This window comes from Oryzias melastigma, linkage group LG5 (genome assembly GCF_002922805.2).
Source record: "Oryzias melastigma strain HK-1 linkage group LG5, ASM292280v2, whole genome shotgun sequence".
Taxonomy (NCBI): Eukaryota; Metazoa; Chordata; class Actinopteri; order Beloniformes; family Adrianichthyidae; genus Oryzias; species Oryzias melastigma.
Window position 1 is genome coordinate 11,982,662 of NC_050516.1, and position 22,172 is coordinate 12,004,833.

Sequence of the window (22,172 nt, forward strand, 5' to 3'; positions counted from 1 at the left end):
AGAATTATATTTAAAAATAATGAATTCTTCCAAATAAACATTCGTAGAAAACAAGTTTTTTAATTGATCAACACAGAAAACTGCTGTAAAAGACAGTCAAATAATGGATTTGATTAATTTTTTTATTAAAGATCAATCTGACTAATCCATTTGTTGAACCCACTCTTAAAACAGACAGATTGTAACAAATAAAATGTACAATCAACTACAGACTATATTTAAAATACTTTTTTAAATTAAAGTTTGTTTGTTAAACACTGTTTAGTCTTCTGATCTGCACTCGCATTAACTTAAATGTTTAAAAGCAGATATTTGCCAGCTCAGTGGCCTTGTGGTAGAGTGTCCGTCCTGAGAAAGTTGTGAGTTCAATTCCACGACCAAGTCATCCCAAAGACTCTAAAAAAGGGACCCAATGCCTCCCTGCTTGACACTCAGCATTAAGGGTTTAAACTGGGAGATAAAACCAAATGGTTCCAGAGTGCGGCTGCATCTGGAGCTCACCACTCCCCCAGGGAATGGGTCAAACAAATGACTCTCATCTAGGTGCGTGACAACTAACGGTGTTAAACTTTAAAGCTTTAGTTCCTGTCACCTCATCTACAGTTAATGGGAATCAATATTACTGGTGCTTCAGAATGTAGATGGAAAAGTCTGTAAGGATAACTCACGACAGTCTTTTTCATCCTCTCCATCACCACAGTTGTCCTGCCCGTTGCAACGGAAGATCCCTGGGATGCAGCGACTTGGGTGGGAACACTTGAACTGACTCGGCAGGCACACGTGGATGTCTGTAAAATGATTAGTAAGCAGTTAGTAGGAAATAGTAATTTTTTTGTAATCTGTAGATAAAGGAAGTACCGCAGTTGGCCTCGTCTGAGTTGTCCTGACAGTCGTTGTCTCCGTCACAGATGTAGGCTGGGTTTGTACAGATACCCGTGCCGCACTGGAACTGCCCTGGTCTGCATTTGAACTCAGCTACAAGTCAAGCATTACTTAGATTATGAGAAAATCTACAAACTCACACCAATGAAACATGTTTTATTCATCACGTACGACAGTCTGCAGGCTCATCCGAGCGATCCCCGCAGTCATCTTCTGTGTCACACTTCCACCAAAACGGGATGCACTTGTCATTTTTACAAACAAACTGAAGGAGAAAAATAATAAAAGAAGCGTTTTATCATTCCATGACCTGTTGGAGAAAGATAATTCACTCTCAGGGTGGCTCACCTGACTGGCGGTGCAGTTGGATAAGCAGTGCTTTCCATCGGTAGAGAGGTAAAAGTTAGTGGGGCAGGCGCACTTGTAGCCTCCTCCAGGTGAGAGCAAACACAGGTTACTGCAGCCGCCATTGTTTATCTGGCACGGGTGATCTGCCACTGTAGAAATGAAAAGAAGGAAGCGTGATTGAACAAAATCCCAAAATGTTTGCCTAATGATCGATGAGAACGTCTGTTGGCACCTCGAGGCTGACGGTACGGGTGGTAAATGTGGATGTCCATGGGTCTGTGCAGGGTGCTGATGAGCATTGTCTTATTGGTCCCCAGTGTCTTATGAGCTCTGTTGATTGACTTTGTTTCCCAGTCCGTCCAGTAGATGTACTCTTCAAACATAGTCATGGCAAAGATATGGGGGATGTCCTCAGCCAGAACTACACCAGAGAAGCGTTACAGGTTAGCAACAACAGTAGGAAAAGCTGAAAAGATGTGGTTCTGGTTCTGTGAGGGACCTGTGTGTCTGTTAGTTCCATCCAGGCTGGCAAATGCGATGTAGTCCTCACGTGCATCGGCCCAGTAGATCCGGTCATTTACAAAATCCAGGGTCAGACCGTTGGGCCAGGTGATCTTGTCCTGTATGATGACGCTCCTGTTGGTTCCATCCATCCCAATCCTCCCAATATGGGCGTTGTCCCCCCAGTCAGTCCAATACAAGTACCTGCCGGGGGCATTCTGTGTTAGCCAGGCTTAGTGGCTGTGCTGCGGTTTTACAACAATCCAACTTTTGTCAAGGTCACATATACAACTGCCACCATGCGACGGGGAGGCATCTCCAGAATCTTTAAGATTTAATGCCACTGTCTGAGTTTTTAAAATCCTAATTGTAGATGGAGATAGATAGGTGGCAGTCAGGAAGCAGTTAGGCGGCAGTCTGGCGGCAGTCAGAATCTTGAAGATTTCATGCCGCTGCCTGAGTTTTTTAAAATCATAAATGTAGAAGGTGGCAATCAGGCGGCAGTCTGGTGGCAGTCAGGTGGGAGTAAGAGTCCTGAAGATTTCATGGTGCTGCCTAATTTTTTTGTTAAATCATAATTGTTGAAAGCAGCAGTCAGGTGGCAGTCTGGCGCCAGTCAGGGAGCAGTGAGGTGGCAGTCAGGCAGTAGTTAAGCAGAAGTCAGAATTTAGAAGATTTCATGTTGCTGCCTGAGTTTTTTGAAATCATAAATGTAGAAGGCGGCAATCAGGCGGAAATCAGGTGGCAGTCAAGCGGCAGTCCGGTGGCAGTGGTGTGGGAGTAAGAGTCCTCAAGATTATATGCTGCTGTCTGAGTTTTTTTAAATCATAATTGTAGACAGCAGCAGTCAGGCACCCGTCTGGCGGCAGTCGGAATCTTCAAGTCAGGTGTGCACAATGACCTGCTTTTTGTATACCCCGGGCTACCAAGTGGTTGGTTGTACTTGATCCGGAGACATTTACAAATCGTCACATCAGAGGTGATGCTGCTGTCAATTCTGCCTGCTATCAATCTGTGGCTGGCTAGGTGTCACCCTCTTTTGTAATGGCGTCATTCCCGCCTGTTACTGGACTTCCACTGCGCGACCTTAAAATGTCCCCGGGCAGCAATTGACTGATGTTACATTTTAGAGAAAAACCGTCCAGGCACTGTAAAATATTAACTTTTTCTTAAAACTTCCACGGCCAGCGTGGGGTGTGTAAAAATGCAACTCCCGACTACCAATGCTGCCACACAGCCACCTGTCGAATTAGCTGAAGAACTTGCATTTAGGTCGCCGCACGGTGGCACTGTAGCCTTTATGACCATTAATGATATTCCTCTCAGCTGGCTCTCCAAAGCTTTAACCAACATTTATGGGGTATGATTCTCACCCGTAGCGCACGTCCACAGCCACAGCACGAGGCTCTTTCAGCCCGCTGTTGATCAGAACGGTCCGATAAGCTCCGTTCAGCTTCGACACCTCTATTGTGTCCCGGCCTTTGTCACACCAGTACAGATTTCCTCCGACCCAGTCAACTGCCAGACCGTCAGGGTTGCTGAGTAAGGTGCGATGAAGGACCTGAGGATGAAGAATTGAACTATTTCTACTAAAGATAACTTTACTATCCACATATCCTCAATAATAAGAATGAAGCTGCACTGACCTGAACATTGCTGCCGTTGATGTTCATGCGGCGGATCATGCTGCCCTGTGTGTTCACGTCTGTCCAATAAATCATCTGCTGATGATAGTCGAAGTCCAGAGCTACGGCATTGTTTAAGCCCTGTTGAAGAGAGGCAGAGACATCAGTCAGGGGGACATGGGAACATATGCAGGGAGATGAATAGTTCCACTCTGATTTATTTTAATCCTTTAACACCTGAGGTGACGCTTAAACGCAAAATTGTTTACATAATGTAACTTTTTATTTATTTTTCTATTTTCTCTATTTTTTTTCTCTCTTAAAAAGCTAGAAAAAAAGTTTTAATTGTTAACATGATCAAAGGCATGTTCCGCTTTTCTCCTTCAGAAACTACTGGAAGGACGTTGATCATGTTAACAATTAAAAATTAGAGTAAATCAAAGAACATAAACACTGGAGCTCTGATGTTTAAAGGTTTTTTCTTTACCAGGACAATGCCATTTTAGAAAAAAAACAAAAAACGGCTGTTTTCTAGAACATATAGTTTATGCAAAGTGGCAAGTGTGGGCAGGACCGTTCGAGTAGAACAACCCCGCCCCTTTCCTTTTCCCATTGCTGAGAGCTTGTAGCAGGGAGCTTGTGGCCATCTCAGTGTATTTTCTACATAAATAAAGCTTTTTTTTAAATTCCCCTCCTGATTTACAACAATTTGAATAATACCAATTAATGCAATTTAGATCTTAATTTTCTTTAAATTTGTCGTCAGGATGTAAAATGCCACAAGAACATGTTAAAAACACAATTTTCATCAAAGTGGGTCTTTAAAGATTAAAGGAGTAATTCATTCATGAATAGGCAGTAATGTCAGAATAATTTTGCTGTTAATGCATCAACTTCAAGACGAAATACTAAAGAAAAATGTTCAGCATTAATGAAAATGTTTAAAAAAATAAAATGTGTCCAAAACTCATGCTGTGATTAAACCACATCTCTGTTTTTATGGAACATTTGTGTAATTCCTCGACATTTTAAGATCCATTTAGTCCAATTTAATTCAGCTGGAGGGCACAGTTTAAAGTGGGTTTAATGTTTTGTGTTTTCATTTACCTCTGGATTGTCAAACAATTAAATCTTTTTAGTTGTAATAGCTCATATTATTGTGATCTAAATGCTGGCGAGGACACATTCTGACATTTTCAGGCTCTATAGATTTTTCAATTAGGGGAGATTTAGCAAAACAAACAGTAGTAGTTGAGAAGTCTGCTTTCTTTGTCCTATTTTTAGAGTTCATCTTCAGAAAAATGCCACAAGAACATGTCAAACTCACATTTTCATCTGTCTTTACGGGGATTTTAGGCCTCACCTGTTTAAGTAGTGTATAGTTGGAGCCATCCAAGTTAAGCTTTCTCAGGTAATAGCGGTTGGCAAAGATCAGGAAGGGCTCTTCATCTGCAAAGAAACATCTGACATGAGTGGATTCAGCCTTAAAAATTGTGCTGAGTGTTGTTATTATCAAGTCACGGTTCTCACCAGAAATGGATTTGCATATCGTTGGGTTCTCCGGGCTGAGCTGGAACCCTTCCACGCACAAACAGTGGAAGCTGCCGTGTGTGTTGATGCAGCGCTGTGTGCAGGGATAAACGGTTGTGCACTCATCTATGTCCACGCACGTCTTTCCGTCGTCCTTCAAACGGAAACCAGGATGGCATCTGCACTGTAAGGGTTAAAAAAAAAGAGTGAGAATCCGGTGAAACAGCAATCCGAGCCGCTCTCAATCCCCTCACTGATCTTACCTTGAAGCCTATCTTCAGGTCTTCACACAGCTGGGAGCAGCCGCTCAGTTTGCTGTTCAGACACTCGTTGATGAAGCAGTTCAGCTCGTCGGAGCCGTCGCCGCAGTCGTCCTTGTGGTCGCAGAGCAGCGTGTCGTTGATGCAGTTCCCGTTTTTGCAGGCATACCCCGAGTCGTTACATTTCTTCTCTGTTCAATGAAAGAACAAAATGAAGAGATAAAAAAGGAGAAAATGTCAACAGTGTTTTGGAAAGTTAAAGCCTCACTTACGGATTTCAGTGGACAGAGATAACAGCACCAATAAGGGCTTAATTTGTTTCATGTTTAATTAACTTTAATAGATAACGAGTGAATTCTAATGATGTTTTGCTTCCTCTCTGCAAAGTTTATAGGAATTTAAAGCATTAAACTGGACATAGAAAAGTCAAACAGTGCATTTTTTTAATTATAACCAGGTACAATTCAGAAATAAAACTGTAATTGCTTCCATGTAAAAAAATAGACATGAAAGTGGAAAATTAAGCGATTTTTAGAAGTAAACCATTTAACAGAGCCACTTATATTAAATTTTAGTTTTTAATAACAGTGTAACGGATCACAAAACTCACGATTCTGATATTTTTTATTATTTTTTAAAAAACCTTCAAAACATTTATTTGATAAAACATTTATAAAGTACTTCAAAGCTTTAATTACTAGCAGGAATCTGACACATTACCATAATCTGGAAACTCTAAATATAGTGAAAATTGCAAGATATGTTTTAATTTTGCTAGATTTGAATATTTTAAACCTCATAAGGAATAAGTCGTTTTTCAAAAGCCAAAAAATTGGGGGAATATTAAAAAAATAATCTAAAAACATGAACTTATTTTCAACTAAGACATAAAATGTAATTATGTAGTAAAAACAACTTTAACTGTATTTCATGGTCATAGAGCGATCAATATTTTGAAGAAAGCATGACAAAAAAAAAGCCATTTGTGCGCACCATGAAGAAATTTATGAGGTTTTCTAAATCAGAGGTGTTAGAATAAAGGCTTTGAGGGCCGGTGTCCCACATGTTTTCCAATCAAATTGCTATTGAAGCTCCTTATTGGCTAAACACACCTGATCCAAGTAATCAGCAGCAGATAAGACAGGATTTCTGGAGCTCAAAGCCCAGAGTTTGACACCCTGTTATGTTTAGACAAAACCACAAAGCAGACGTGAATGTTTGACCTGGGCTGGTGCAGCGCGGGTTCTTTGGTGCTTCATCCGACTGGTCGTGACAGTCGAACTCGCCGTCGCACTCCCATGACGCCTGGCTGAGGCAGCGGCCGTTGTCACAGCGGAACTCAGAGGGTCGACACGAAGGATACTCTGAAGTGACAAACAGCTTTTACTTTCATTTAAGGAGACCCAAAGGAGAGCTGAAGACCTCACGGATCCACTAACCACACTCCGGAGACTCGTCGGAGCCGTCGCTGCAGTCGTTGTCATGGTCACACACAAAGTGCTTGGGAATGCACTGACGGTTCTGGCACATGAACTCGTTGGCGCTGCACGTGTCGTTGAAGACTGAGGCAGAGAGATAAACATGGTTTGTGCTTTACAGAGCAGTAAATCTCGCTGTTGTTCAAAACATTTCGGGCATGTGCAGTTGCACTCACAACAGCCGGCCCGGACACTCTCGTCCGCTCCGTCAGAGCAGTCTTTGTCACCGTCGCACTTCCAACGTCGTGGGATGCACGTGTTCGAGCCGGGACACTGGAATGCGTCTGGACTGCAGGTTTTATTCTCTGAGAGAAAAAGAGTTTTAGTTTATGTCATTAATAACAAATCTTTTAAAAGACATTCTTCATTTAAACACTCACTGCACTTGCTGCCTTCGTCCGAGTTGTCACCGCAGTCGTCGGCTCCATCGCACACCCAGCGGCTGGGGATGCAGCGATGGTTCGTACACTGAAACTGGGAGGCTGAGCAGAACTTGTCTGCAGGAGCACAGAGAGGAACGAATTCCAGCAGCTGAATGTTTTCTGCATTTCACATGGTTGCTGTCCTTCTTACCGCAGTGAGCTTCGTCTTCCCCGTTCTCACAGTCATTCTCCTTGTCACACGTCCAGCTCATGGGAATGCAGCGACCGCTGGGACAGGAGAAGAAAGGCGTGGGACACTTTGTTCTCCCGCTCCCTGATAGACCGAATGAAAAGCAACAAGTATAAGAGAAAAAAACTGGAAAAAGAAACCAAGCGTCAAGATGTTTTACAAGCAGAATTACGCCATAAATCACATTTTAACGGATTATCACATTCTCTGTTTCCATCTCAGTACCTTCTGTCATGACCTAAATTGGTTCTTTAGCTTTAATCCATGTGTGAAAAAACAATTTCACCTTTCCTGTTCCCTCTAATGCTGCATGAACAGTCAGGCGAAAGAAGCAATTAGCACAACCTGGGCAATTCCTTTCATCTGAGAAGTCTCCGCAGTCGTTGGCTCCATCACACTGCCAGGAGGGCGCGTAGCAGAGGGTGGTGAACTCACACTTCTGAAACACAACTCCCTTCACTCCCAGGAGGAAGTAGCTGGAACAGTCGGTGGCAGCTTTGGAAAAAGAAACACACAAAGTTCACTGAGCAACTTATAATATTTCATTATTCTGGTTGAACGGATGGTTTGAACTTACAGCAGTTCATTTCATCACTGGCATCATCGCAGTCGAGCTTCTGGTTGCACTTGCTGGAGTTGGAGATGCAGCTTCCATCTCTGCACTGGAACTGATCCGCTGTGCAAAGCGTGGCTGACGCACCGAACAAAGACAAATGTTAGAAACACTTTTCCTGAACTGTTTTCCTTGTAGAACGCACAGATTTTTGTCCAAGCAAGGCTCAAAGCTCACATAATCGTACTTTCTTTTAAATACATCCCACTCCGATCATCTGTTTTTAAAGCATTCGCAGTAGTCTTTGAGGTAAAAATAATACAAATCTCTGTTGCTTTCTAGGACATAGTTTCTGCAGAGTGCCAGGAGTTCATTAGAAATGTGCCTATGAAATGTGGCCGCAGAGTAAGCCCACCCCACTTCCCATCATCTCATCCATTAGAAACTTCCTCGCCACACCTACAAACTTATATCAACAGCATGTTTTCATATGCTCCTAATTCACAGTGATTTGTATGAAGAAATACTTGGAAATTGAATTTTAAGTTTGAGTTTCTTGATATATGTCCTCCATTATCAGAAAAATACCACAAAATTATGTTAAAAACACAGAAAATATTGTTTTTTTGAGTGGGCCAAGACCCCACTCCAAGGAAAACATGTTTTAATATGTGTTTGTAGCATTTTTCTGATTATGGGCAACTTATATTAAAAAAATGAAGATTAAAACTGTGTTTCTAAGTATGTCTTTATTCAAATTATGTTGGATCAAGAACAAATAAAAACATGCAGTTAGAAAAAGTAGAATTTATTTTATATGCTTGTTTTTTAAATGAAATTAAAGCAAATTTTGATGAATTTCTAATCATTTTTTTCCTACAAAATAAGTGCTTCAAACTCCTGAAAAGCCTGATCCCAACCTTCTTAAACACAATGATTTCAACAGTTTCACCTCAGAAGACGGTCATGTTTTTCTGTGCTGACAGAATACTTTTCTTGGCAGAGTTGCACAGCAACAAGACAGACTTAAATAAGCAATGAGCTTCTAAAATGCATGACTCACTGTTACAGAAAAGCTCATCGGAGTTGTCTCCACAGTCGTCCTGCCCGTTGCACCAGGAGCCGTGCCCCACACAGCGGCCATTTACGCAGCGTCTGTAGCCCTTCTTGCACAGACGGTTGGCTGAGAGGCAGACAGACAGCATGGGCTCCAATTACAAACCTCCAGAAAACGAGACTGAAAGTGTTCTGGCAGACAGGAAAAATCCTGCACTTACCACAGTAGGACTGTTTCTCATCAGACTTGTCCTTACAGTGGGCCATGCCGTCACAAGTCAGGGTGTAGTTGATGCAGTCCCCGTTTCCGCACTCAAACTCATCGATGTAGTGACATGTGGTGTTGATGGCTGAAGCACGACAGCAAAACAGTTCACACATGAGAGAGGCATCGGACTGAAAGCGTAATGAGGCGTTCACACGCCGCTCTGTGCAGAAACGTCAGCACTACCAATGCAGGAGTTGTCCTCCAGCAGCTTGCGGTCTCCACGGCAACTGCAGTTGACTCTTCCCTCAGAGGTCAGCAGGCAGAGGTCCTGACATCCGCCATTGTTGATGCGACACATGGAGAACTCACCTGCGCAGACAGGAAGGGGGTTAACCACATACACCTGTTTGTTTCTATCAGCAATAAATAATACAAATCACAAAAAAGTAGAAAAACATGTTTATGAATTTTATATTTACAAATAATTCGATACCTTTAGCATCATATGAACTATGGCGCTCCCCCAAAATGACCCAGAAGAAACCCTTGCTGCATCACAAAACTTATACTCCTATTATTAATAAAAAATATTTTTAGGAGCCTCTATGTATCATTTTAACATATGTGTATATACATAAATATATACAGATATGTATATACATATGTTTATGTCTGGTGATGGCAAAAAAAGTTCTAAATAACCACAGCTGAGCAAACGTGCCTGTCGACAGTCAGAAAAATACGTGTCTGGTGTGAACTGGAGGTCAAGCGGATACGCCTGTACACCACTTTGCAGCACATCTGCATCCGGTGTGAACCAGGTACCACACATGCACCAGGAGAACATGCAGACTCCTCAGTCGGGGTTTGAACCAGGGTCTTCGTGCTCTGGAACCACTTCTCCCCTTTTTGTTTGTCCTTATTTATTTTAAAGCTTTTTCAACAGAAACTTTTGTCTCTATCAATTTTGTTTTCAAAGCAAAACTGCTCAGATTTTTAAAAGTTACTTTAAACTCACTTATTCTCACTTGGAATACATTTAAAGCATCTTTACACACAAAAACAGGATGCATTTTTCCAGTTTTGCCACTATTCTGCATTTTAGACATGTTACTAATTTTTTTTATATGTGTTGCTTTTAAACAAGCCCAAGCGCCGCTGTAGCTCTGCTCTGGCTGGATCCATAAATCTGGGAGACTCAACTTAAACAGGATTTGCAGCTGTTCCTGCAGGCATTTACATTTAGATGGCACGATTTCAGTGGGATACGAAGCAAATGAGACCAGAAAAGAGACAAACAGAACTGTCTTTGTCCTGGAAGGAATTCACACATGTGTTGAAATATGCTACAGCAAAGTATTATAAAGTTCATCTTGTATATTTGCTAATTAATCCAAAATGAAATGATTTATCAAAAAAAAAAACACAACAAAACCTCCTGGTTGTAAAAACTTACAGCTGTTTGTATCATTTGCCACTGCGATGATTCCCATGGGCTGCTGGGGGATGTCTGCACGCAGCACCTTCATGTCCGCTCCCGTGTATTTGTCGGCCCGGAGCACGGCTCTCCTGACCCAGTCCGTCCAGAAGATGTAATCTCCATACACGGCCAGCCCGAACGGGTGGACCGGCTCATTTTTCAGCACCACCTGCAGGGGGAAGCAGAGCGTTGTAATCACAGCTCTGGAGTTCAGGAGTCAAGTTTACAAAGCTATTTCCAGAGAAAGTTGACACTCACGTAGCGCCTGCTGCCGTCGTACTCGCAGCGCTCGATCTTGTCCAGCGTGGCGTCAGAGAAATACAGCTTTTCAGCGCGGTGGTCGATAGCCAGACCGTTGGGGGTTTTGATGTCTGTGCCGATGATGACCAGCACGTTGGCACCGGTCAGCGTGGCACGCATGATGCTCGGGGACTGCTCGTTCCAGTTGGTCCAGAACATCAGGCTGCAGGATGAGGAGCAGCATGTAAACCACATGTGTCAAAGTCAAGGCCCGGGGGTCGGATACAGCCCGACGCGTAATTCTATCCCCAGATCATTTTATTATTATTATTTATTATTAGTAATGGCCCGATGTTATCTTGTGCTTTTTTCTTGTATCTTGTGGTTTTTAACTTGTATCATTTTGACTAAATTTATTTTTAGGGAGAGTAAAACATTAAAGTTATTTAAGGTTTAAGTTGGTTAATTTTGGAATAATATTCCTGTTTGTTTTTATTCAAAGTTATGTTAAAAAAATATCTTTTTAAAATTGGTATTCTGCGAGCTATTTTGGCATTTACTAAGATTTTTTTAGGCTATTTTGGAGTTCAGCTAATATTTCAGCTACATGCTAGCTGTTTTGGCTAACTGAGACTTTTCTTTTTTAGGCTGTTTTGGAGTTAGGCTAATATTTACACACTAGCTGTTTTGGCTAATTTAGGCTTTTTCAGTTTTTAGGATATTTTGAAGTTAAGTTATTTTTTTCAGCTACATGCTAGCTGTTTTGGCTAACCTAAGTTTGTTTTGTTTGTTTTTTAGGCTAATTGGCATTTAGCTAATATTTTAGCTGGCTATCAGCTTCAGTGATTTCAGCTTTCAATTTCAGCATCTTCAACTATCATTACTAGTATCTTCAACAGCCAATTTCAGCTTGCAGCATTCACACTAGCATTATTGCAGGTAATGCTACATATCTAGTTCATTATTACGTTAAAAAAAATATGGTTTTAAAGTTTTAATAAATTCAACGCATGTTCAATAAATGTTTATCCTGTTCAGCCAGCGACCTAAGGTGTGTTTTGGATTTTAGCCCCCTGTGTGATTGAGTTTGACACCCCTGATGTAAACAAAGTGGAAAAAAATGGTGCAAAATAAAAATGGAATCAGCACTAACCTTTGACACTCGTCCAGGGCGAACGCCCTCGGGTGATCGTCTCCAGACATGGACACCACAGTGTGCCGGTCAACCGCCCCCCAGCGGCTCTGATCCACAGTGTGGCGGGTGATAGTTGAGGTTGTGTAGCTGGTCCAGTATAACATATCCCAGCCCCTGTGGTATGCCAAACCCTCCACCGAGCCCACATCTGAGGAAGAAAAAGACACAAGAAAGAAGTCAGAGGATGAAAAGAAGGGAAGGAAAGGACGTCAGTGTCGATGCCGTGCTAAAAGGCCAAGTGCAGAGGCTCTGGATGTGTTTGCTGACGGCTGTGTGGCAGCAGAGTCAGAGCTCTGGACTGGTATTAATAACAAAGAACTCTGTGAGATTCAATGCTTACACCCAGAAAATAGAAAAGCAAAAAGGTCACGAGTTGGCATGTCTCTTTTTTTCCAAAGCACTGTCTCATCAACAGATGAAAAGTAAGAGATTTCTCTTTCTTCAACAGCCTTCAAACTAGAATAGAGTTGTGAGGAGGCCAGAAAACCCACAAGAATCAGCCAAGATGGAGGAAAGCAAATATCTGCAGACATGGAGCAGCTGCTGTGTGACTGCACATGGAAACACTGCAACCGAAAGGAACTGCTGTCACTTTTTTATTTTTTTAGCAGATTGAAACAGTGATTCTATTCCTGCAAACTGCCCGATAGATTGTCCTCCACAGCATCACCAGTCCTTGTTATCCTCTTTACACTACTAAACCCTAAAGAGACGAAGCAAAAGTGCAGCAGCTGCACGCAGCTTCTCACACCTTCATCAATCTGCAGCACAGATCAATGCAGCTCAAGATGAAATCCATTCTCCTTCATTTCCTGCTCCTTTAATGCCACTAATGAGTCGAAAACTCCGGAAATTCAAACTCCTCTTGTTTATTTAGCCCCAAGGTGACATTAGTGCTTTAATAAATCAGATTTTAGGACTTAAACAGATGAACTGTTGGTTGGTTATGCCAGCATTGATTTTATGGTGGTTATCTGTTGTAGGTGTGACTGCGGTTCAGCATTGGGGCAGAGAGTCAATAATTACCTAGAATTTGAAGGCAAACATGGCTTCAATCTTTGTTTTTTTTGTGTGTGTTAATAGTATCGGCGTCGCATGTTTGTGTGCGAGGAATGTGATTTGGAATTATGTGCAAATTATTGTGAAAAAGAAGCCAAAACAGTGACACTTGAAGGGGCCTCATTAGGCCCTCCCACGCCACGCTGGCCAGCCCATCGCTGCATTCCCTGTCACATTCAGTCCAGAGTTCACCGTCCCTTTCAGTTTTTTCATCTACTTTCACTCTGAAAGCACTCTGCGACGCTGCTCGACGATTCTTCTCCCGGAGCCAGAAGGAATGTGGATTGTGGACCTCTATGTTCCTGATCGTGACGTCCTGAGGACTCGCCGGCTGACAGGAAACCGCCGTCTGCAGGTCTCAGCCGACACTTGACCTCACAGGAGTCCAGAGAGGAAGGATGAATCCAGCGGACAACCTGGAAGTATAGCGACTTAAAGGAGGGGGATTTTGTTAAATTGCTCCTTTTGGTTAATAATATAAAGCTCATATTTGAAACCTAATTTCTATGAGTCATTTATGGTTTAAATGTTTTTAATGTATCAGCTTTTTAACAAATATGTCCTGGTAGTAATAATTAATGGTAATTATTAACATCTTCAGCATGAAATGCTGGGAAATCTGTGGATAGTTATTTATGAGCGCCCCTTCATTGACTTGCAGGGAGAGTAATTATTCCCACATGTGTTATCAGCTCTTTTATGACAGGGTAAGTGCACTGACCCAACAAACTCTCTGAGTGGGAACGGTAGCAGAATGAGTCTGAACTCTTCCAGCGCCGACGGTCTGCTGGGGAACGCCAGCAGCTCTGGACTCGCCAACGTTGAGCAGATCCTTGTGCCGGTCCTGAACTCGCTGATCGTGGTGCTGGGCACCGCCGGACACTCGGTGGTGATTGTGATTCTGTGTGGACGTCAGAGGAGGCGTTTGGCAGTTGTGGGGCAGTCGCCCCAAACCCAGGCGGGGGGGATCGGCACGGACGTGCTCCTGTTGGCGCTGAGTGCTGCCGACCTGCTCCTGCTCTCCACCATTCCCTTCCACACGGTGGGCATAGCTCTGCAGCGGTGGCCGTTTGGGAACGTCATGTGTCTTCTGGTGGGGTTCCTGGGATCGGCGTGCTCGTCGGCCAGCGTTTTCACTCTGGCAATGCTCGCCGTTTCCCGCTATCTGACTGTGGTACACCCGGCCAGAGCTTACAGCCTGCTCACCCCTCGCAGGGTGTCCGCGGCTGCCGTGCTGCTCTGGGTTCCAGCTTGCTGCCTTGGCGTCCCCCAGCTGGTTTTCCGCTCGGTGGGTAACCCCAGAAAAACCCCGGTCGGCCTCGCCTGCTTCGCCTTTCTGTCTCACCGCGACCAGCTCATCTATGGACTCTTCCACTTCGTCATGGCGTTCCTGCTTCCCCTGTTCACCATTGCTGTGGCGTACAGCAGCATCTACGTGTTCCTGTACCGGAGCCAGCACGCCGGCAGGGCCCCCCAGGTGGAGCGCTACCAGAGAAAAGTGACAAAGACGACGGCCATGCTGGTGCTGGCGTTCACTCTGTGCTGGCTGCCGTCTTACGGCCTGACGCTGGCCCTGCTGGCAGAGAAAAACTCGGGGGCTACTGGAACCACGCCCCGTTACGGGCCCTTCACCGTCTTCGCAAGTCTCATGGCGACTTCCTCCACGGTAATGAACCCCATCCTGTATGTGCTGATGTCCCAAAAGTTCAGACAGGATCTGCTGAGGCTGTTCAAGAGACGAGAGAAGAGGGCAAACGCCGCCATGGCCACGACCACCGTCTGACGGGACGCCAGAGAGTCCAATCAAACGCCAAACAAAGCTCCGGGAAATCGGACAACATAGACATTTTCAAATAATCTGGATTTTGTCCAAGAAGGTCATGAGTTTACAGAGTTTCGGCTCTACAGGTGCGGTTGCAGGTTCAACTCTGAATCCTTGTAAAACCAGTCAAAGTAAAGACACTTTGGTAAAACATTAACTCTGCACCTGTTGTTTTTTTTTGTGCTTGAATTAGTCGAACAAAGGCCCGTTTCTGAGCACTCACAAGCTGTGAGTCTTCTCAGAGAGAAAAAAACAGTTAAAGGTTGCAAGACCTTGATAGAAAACAATCCCCTTTCATATGATTGAAAATCTGGAGGTTTCAGGTTTTTGTTCTGCTGAAGTTACAAAACATTGAATCCCTTTGATTAAATCTCAATTTGTTTTTCAAATTTCCACTCAAAAATTTCCACTATTATTCAAACTGAAGAAACGTGGAACTTTCATCAAGAAAGCAGAGATTCTGCTATTAAAAACATACTGAATACAGGGGTTTTTTTTTCAACAAAAAACTTTAAAGAATTATGTAAAGACCCACTTCAATGAAAATTGTTTTTACCGAGTCCTTGTAGCATTTTCTCATGATGGAGGACATAAAGAAAATGAACGTTGTGTCCTAATTTGGAATTCACAATTTTGTTGTACTGACAAAATCTACGACTGTGTCCGAATTCCCATCCTAGTCCCTAAATACAAAAAAAATATATAGTGTAGGAATATCTAGTGCCCTGGATTTAATTTTTTACTGTCTTGTCCATAGTCCTGTCCATCTGCTTAAACACCGGATATGACATCACTGATTTCACAAAGCGAAAATCTAATCAATGCGGACATTTTACAAAGTCTATTTGTGACTCCACTGTGTTCTGATGATGAAAATGTGGGTGGTTTATTAAAAAATTACATTTAAACACTTTTATTGCAAGGATTGTTCAAACACAATGCATTGTGGTCTATATTCACTAATATAGTGAGCACTGATGCACACTAGTTTTTGTAAAGACTTCTGGGAAGTTTCTAAAGCGCTTGATTTAGGGATTGTGGATTCAGACAGCACTAGAAAATGACAAACGCACAAAATAGTGCACTATATAGTGAGTAGTGAAGGAATTTGGACATAGCCTACAATTCCAAAATCAAGCGCTCTAGAAGTCTCTGCAAAAACCAGAGTGCATTGATGCTCACTAGAGTGAGAGTGATTCCTGGTGGATCATCTGTGCTTCTGCTCTCAGCCGTGGACCTCGCCTCTGGCTAGTCGTAGCTGTGGACCCCACCTGTTCCCCAGTTCTATCTGGATGAATTCTATTAAAATACATAGTTGTAGAGTCAGATAAGCTAATTCCTCTTTAACAGTCCTGGTAAATCACCTGTCCGTCCGGGGAGAGGATCTCTCCTACATGTGGAGGTTTCTTCTTAAGGTTTCTTCTTTTTTTCCTGAATCAGATTTTTTAGGAGTTTTTCCTTACCAGGGAGGAGTGTCTAAGGACAGGGATGACCAGTTTTATTTAGTTTAGCAATATGCTATTGTTTAGATTTTATTACGGACCTTCTGTTTCTGTACAGTTACCTGCATGAAGCCCAATGAGACAATTGTTTTGTGATATTGGGCTATAGAAATACATATGAATTGAATTAGCAAATATAGACCACAATGCATCACGTTTGAACAACTTTTGTGAAAAAAAGTATTTATTTTTTTATTAATAATAAATCATAATAGTTTTCATCATCAGAACACAGTGGATTACAAAAGTCTTTGTGAAATGTTTGTATTTATTAGGTTTTTGACTTTGTGAAATCTGTGACGTCATATTTGCTGTTGAGAGAAAAATATTTTATAAATAGTGATTGTGTACATTTTGCTTTTGAAATTAAGGGCACTAGATAGCCCTGCACTGTATAGTTTATTAATACTTAGGGAGTGGGGAGGAAATTCGGACATAGCCTAAGAATAAAGACAAAAAATGCAATTCTTCTGATGCATCCACTTGCAGAAAAAAATATCTTTGATTTCCTCATCTGAGTTGATATTTGGCTCCAAACTGTTTGGCAGATAGCTCTAGTATTATTCGCCTTTTTTTTTGGACCCAGTAATGTTAGATTGGGGTTGTTGTGAAGGGTTGTAAAGTAGCGAGAAAGTGTGTAAACAAAGGGATAATGGGATATGAGTGCAGGCTTACTCCCAACTAAAGTTCCGCACACAAATTTATTTTGAACTCCTGCCACTCTGCAGAAACTATGTCCTAGAAAACTACACAATTTTTTAAAATTTTGGCTAAAAACGGCATAATCATGACTAAAAGAGTCCTGGAAACACCTACAATAAACCAAAAGATGAATGGAGTGAGACTTTAAATAAAAGCTGATTCATGGATTTCCTCATTCTAATACAGTTCTACAATTCTAAAAAAAAATGGATTTGTTGATGTTTTTAAGCTCAACCCTACAGTAAACGGTGTAAACCAGTGGGGTAAGACTGCCGACAACAAGAAAAGAAACATGTCAAATAAAACATAAATAATAAAAAAAGAAACTCACTCTCTACAATAGTCTTGCGGTCGGATCCGTCATCACTGATCTGCTGGATGTTTCCAAAGTGAATGTCACTGAAGAAGATGCGGTTGGCTCCTTTCCCTCCCCCTCCTCTGTGGTCAAACGAGAGCGCGATCACGTTCTTCATGTGCTCCGGGTCCTCAAACGGTTTGATGGGGGCGTTCAGGTTGTTTTCGTCCGACAGGTGGACGCTCTTGAGGATGGTGCGCTCAGAGTAGAGAAGGTAGCCGTCGTAGTCGCGGCAGCCGCGGCCGTCCTCAGCCAGCATGCCGTGAGCGCAGGCACATGTGCGCTGGTTGTTGCCGCGGAAAAGGCAGAGCTGCTGGCAGCCGCCATTGTTGTTTTTGCACACGTTTGTTCCTGGAAAGAGACACAGGATCTGTGAGGTGTCACTTTTCTCCTTCACAATCTGATGGAATTAAGTTGATCACGTTAACAATTAAAAACAATTAGAATAAATTAAAGAACATAAACATTGGAGTTCTGGTGTTAAAGGGTTAATAGGACATTGTAGAGGAAAAGTTTACTTTTTTTTAACTAGAAATCTTAATATTTTTCCTGACTATTCCTGGTTCAAAGACAGAAATATTTCTGATATTAAAGTGATGAATACATGAAAAAAAGCATGATTAAAAAAAATAAAAATCATAAAACCAAAACTTATTTCCATGAAAAAACTCTAAACCTAATTTAACTAACTGATAATTACAATCTAGTAAAATTGAAAATTTTCTGTCAACATTCTGAGATTTCTTTTGAAATTAAAGCTTGAATTAAGAAATCAGAAGAGATAATTCTAAATTAAAAAATGAAAATAAAAAACAGTTTTAATAACACAGTAAAGAAAAACGTTTTTTAGAAATAAAAGTTTAAGGTGGCTTAAATTGTTATGTGTTGCATTTAAATGGTTTGGATAATGAGAAGTTTGTGGACGGACGCTGCTCACCCTGCTGCCTGGCTCTGTTAAAGACCTTGATGTCCTTTAGCTGCACCCCGATCCCGGTTCTCAGTGAGACGGAGTCTGTGGCGTTGTCCTTGTTGCCTCTCTTGATGGAGCCGTTGGCGTGGGTTCTGTATGACAGTAAACATCATTAAAGTCCCCTATGACCATTCTATTTATTAAAAAAAAACATTCCCAGTTGTGTTTTAATTATGATTATGAAATTTTTAACCAAAATCCCACAACCTAAATATCTTAAAATATCTTTTCATGTTGATCTGAAGTTTCTGTTTTTTTTAAATTTTATTTTTATTTTTTTATTTTTTTACATTTTTTATTTTTGTTTCTGAAGCTTCTGTTTCCAAAATCTCCTCTGAGGGGGTGTGGCTTGTGGAGCTGAGCTGAGTAGCCCCGTCCCTGAATTCCTCTGTGTCTCTCTAGCGTAAATCTTCACCCCTGCTACATAAAAATGTCCATCAATATGGGTAATGTCCAGCCGTATGGTTCTGATCCGGATGTCAGCTGGGACGTTGAAGTGAAGATCTTTATGGACAGAACTTCCTCCAAAATCCTGATTCTTTCTCCTTCCAGTTCACCAAAGACTCTTTTAGCTAATTCTCCAATGTTTATTGACTGTGATCAATACATTCAATCATTGGTTTCTCAGAGTTCTTGATAAAATAATCAAAGCTAACATCAAAATGCTCTTTCATTGATTTACAATCCTTTCCAACTGCGGTCAAATGAGCCGCCGTTCACATTTCCGTGGTCACATCAAGAAGCTCCGTGGAGTCTGGTGGAGATTTTCCAGCGTTCTCAGTCCTGCTACCGTAAGTATTGGATGAAACTCACACCAAAAATCCAGTGATGCTGATTTGACCACAGAAATGTGAACGGCGGCTCATTTGACTGCAGTCAATGTGAAGATACCATCTTCTCTTCTCCAGAACCTGAACTAGACACTAGGAACAGATGAGGGTTTAGTGCATGTGCAAAGTGAGGCTTCATGTTCACCTGTCGCTCCAGTAGATGTAATTCTCAAAAACAGACACGGAGAACATGTCCATGTTGTTGCTGGCCAGCACCACCTCCCGGTTTTCTCCATTCTCCAGATTAATGCGCTCAATCTTGTCAGTTCTGGCGTCACACCAGTACAGCCGTCCCTCCTGCAGCCACACGGACACGAATGACCACGCATGTCCACCTCCTGCTGTGAGGCTCAATGGTCAAAGGTGGGTTATCTGGTACCTCATAGTCGATGGAGATGCCGTTGGGCCAGCTGATGCTGACGTTCACGAGGACTGCCCTCTGTGTGCCGTCCAGCCGAGACCGTTCAATGCGAGGATACTGACCCCACTCTGTCCAGAACAGATACCTGCATGCCGAAGCAATAAAAACACGGTTCAGGTTCCTCTGGATCAAATTAACCTTGGTCTTGTGTTAGGGACAGCACAGATCAATTTAAGCTTTAAATGGCATAAAAGAATTACATTACATTAAATTTATTCAATCGAGGTTTTGTTTACTTTGTCAAGAATCTTAATTTCAACAAAATTCAATTTTTGAGTTGTTTTATTCTAAAATGCTCGGGATGAAAATTTGTCCTTTTCTGATGTTAGGCTCAGTTTTGACCCAGTTATATAAGCAATAACTAGAGCCAAAATTAAAAGTGGATTTCAGCCAGTACACTGACAGACAACTCCACTCCCTATCATGTGAGCTTCAGGGATCCTCATTTGTCCAGTATAGTTGCAAAAAAAACAAAATAAACAAACTCAGGCATATCCAGACACACAGAGACTTTTCTCTGATTAGATTCTAATACATTTGGAGGATGGAAGTGATTTGTATTGGTTTGATTTGTTTGTTTTGGTGAACGTTTGGATTAAAGTTATTTTACTGACAAAAGATGTATTTTTGAATGTTCTTGAAGAAAATATTCATGGATTGAAACTGACCCGTAAAATACAGTTTACTAGAGTTTATTGTTTCAAAATTGAAAAATAAATCAAGAGAATATATTTCAGAGATTTACAGGATTCTCTTGAGGTTATTTATTTTTTGTTTTTATTGAAACCTAGAGGCATACTATTTTTAGAGACCCCCAGAAAAAAATAATAAAACTAACATTTATACAGATAAGGAAGCCTAACAAGATAAGCAAGATATCACAAAAAAATGGGATGACAGGTTATTGTTTTTAGTGTATTTTAAAGCTGATTTAAGACATGGGTTGACCCGTGAACTCAGTGGATGAAAGCTAACACAAGTGGAAGGTTAAAGAAACGAAAGCTGCGGTGATTCTTCTCACCCTCTCTCAGGATGGACAGCGATGGCACGCGGCTTGTCCAGACCCTGAGAGATCACCACGTATCTGAAGGAGCCGTTCAGACGGGCGACTTCAATGACATCAAAGCCTTGGTCTGTCCAGTAGATGTTTCCTGGAGAGGACAGGAAGAGCACATCAGAAATGATCTGTGAACCGGCTGCATGCACGGTGCAGAGGCATTTCATCGGCTCAAACACAACTTTACAAAAATGAAGGCAGAATAAAAACACGTTTGACTCGTTTCCACTGAGCGGTCCGCTCCTGGCCGGTTTAGAATGGGCTGGGCAATTCAAGTGAGCGTTCCCATTGAGTGTTGGATCATGAAGGTAAATGAGAGGTGTAGACCGATGATGTAGCTGTGTGTCTTAACGGTGCAACTACAGCGACAGGTAAGAGCAACAATGGAGGTTGTGCATCAGCTCCTTTTATTTCCTTCATATTTGGGTTATGGGTTACTTTGCAAAAAGGGTTACTCCGCTTATTTGCGTTTCAATAATCGCAGTTTCAAGTATTCACAGATTTTTTTTCAGTCAAGTGATTCCCCTTGTTCGTCAAACTCAAGACACTTGTATGAAATTTTTGCGTTTGAAGGAGGTGCTGCGTTCATTTCTGATGAAGGGAGAGGAAATGAGGAGCACGTCAGCCTACACACACAGACCCACACCTAGATGCTAAAGAAAATTTCACAGTGAGTCAAAGGCTGATCGAAGCGGTTCCTGAATTGCTACCAACTGAATAGTGTACCCCTGCATGGAGAAATAGCATCAGCTGACTCAGAAATGGACGAAAATGACAAAGATAACCATGAAGGGATAAATATAATCTGGAGCAGATGTTAACTATGGATGAAGCTAGCCTCTACGCTGCTGAACAGTCTATATTCTGTATTTGAAAAAAAGCTCTTTATGTTGAGCAAGGCTTTAATTTTCTTAAATAAATGTTTACACAGCACGATCAGAAGTGCCTTTGAGGAGTATGGATCGGTAACGGACATTCTTCAGATGAGGGAGGTGGGGGAGGTGAGATGGGGTTTGGCAGGTTCTCCATATTTGTGGATTTGGTATGTCTCTGATCCCTAACCCCCTCGAATAAGGGGAGAATACTGAATGCAAAGGATTTAATATCCTTTGCAAGAAGATTGTGGCGAAGAAGAACACAGCCGAAAAGAGGACAAAACTTTCAGCCTGGATCTTGAGTCCGGAAAAGTGCTGGTCGAACGCCAATCATTGGATTTCTTTGTGTGTCAACAGTAGCTCCACCTTAACTGGTCCGCTCCATTTTTCTGTAGACCTACAACCAATGGGGGATCAAAAATGCTACGAATCGTTTTCATTTTATAATGGAAACGCTGAAAATACCATACTGGTCGCTCAGTGGAAACAAGGCATTAAAGTCCCACTCCAATAGAAATAATGTTTTTAAAATTAAAATCTTGTAGTATTTTTTCCCACATAGAAAGACATATACAAAGAAAGTCTACATTAAAAATGCATTTCTGAGAACA

At 42.0% G+C, this 22,172-nt stretch overlaps 2 protein-coding genes across 4 annotated transcripts in view; one reads left to right on the forward strand and one right to left on the reverse strand.

Annotated features, from left to right (window-relative positions):
- Positions 1-22,172, reverse strand: part of LOC112145296 (low-density lipoprotein receptor-related protein 1) — a 137,746-nt gene that overhangs the window by 13,976 nt on the left and 101,598 nt on the right. For all 3 annotated transcript variants that reach the window (XM_036211862.1, XM_024270442.2, XM_024270443.2), the window contains exons 37-65: positions 20,651-20,780; positions 19,588-19,714; positions 19,354-19,505; positions 18,346-18,470; positions 17,385-17,759; positions 11,927-12,116; positions 10,792-10,996; positions 10,510-10,702; positions 9,297-9,422; positions 9,067-9,195; positions 8,853-8,972; positions 7,814-7,927; positions 7,582-7,731; positions 7,198-7,320; positions 7,005-7,121; positions 6,801-6,929; positions 6,586-6,708; positions 6,370-6,510; positions 5,150-5,337; positions 4,887-5,070; positions 4,720-4,805; positions 3,378-3,497; positions 3,105-3,292; positions 1,730-1,935; positions 1,463-1,651; positions 1,231-1,379; positions 1,054-1,147; positions 859-975; positions 669-788 (exon numbers count right to left, since the gene is read on the reverse strand). In XM_036211862.1, the coding sequence (XP_036067755.1) occupies positions 669-788; positions 859-975; positions 1,054-1,147; positions 1,231-1,379; positions 1,463-1,651; positions 1,730-1,935; positions 3,105-3,292; positions 3,378-3,497; positions 4,720-4,805; positions 4,887-5,070; positions 5,150-5,337; positions 6,370-6,510; positions 6,586-6,708; positions 6,801-6,929; positions 7,005-7,121; positions 7,198-7,320; positions 7,582-7,731; positions 7,814-7,927; positions 8,853-8,972; positions 9,067-9,195; positions 9,297-9,422; positions 10,510-10,702; positions 10,792-10,996; positions 11,927-12,116; positions 17,385-17,759; positions 18,346-18,470; positions 19,354-19,505; positions 19,588-19,714; positions 20,651-20,780 (4,410 nt within the window). The remainder of the gene's footprint in view (positions 1-668; positions 789-858; positions 976-1,053; positions 1,148-1,230; positions 1,380-1,462; positions 1,652-1,729; positions 1,936-3,104; positions 3,293-3,377; positions 3,498-4,719; positions 4,806-4,886; positions 5,071-5,149; positions 5,338-6,369; positions 6,511-6,585; positions 6,709-6,800; positions 6,930-7,004; positions 7,122-7,197; positions 7,321-7,581; positions 7,732-7,813; positions 7,928-8,852; positions 8,973-9,066; positions 9,196-9,296; positions 9,423-10,509; positions 10,703-10,791; positions 10,997-11,926; positions 12,117-17,384; positions 17,760-18,345; positions 18,471-19,353; positions 19,506-19,587; positions 19,715-20,650; positions 20,781-22,172) is intronic.
- On the forward strand, positions 13,219-15,006 carry LOC112145302 (delta-type opioid receptor-like). The gene has a single exon (XM_024270454.2). It carries the CDS (start codon positions 13,782-13,784, stop codon positions 14,808-14,810), a length of 1,029 nt encoding a protein of 342 aa, XP_024126222.1. The 5' UTR covers positions 13,219-13,781; the 3' UTR covers positions 14,811-15,006.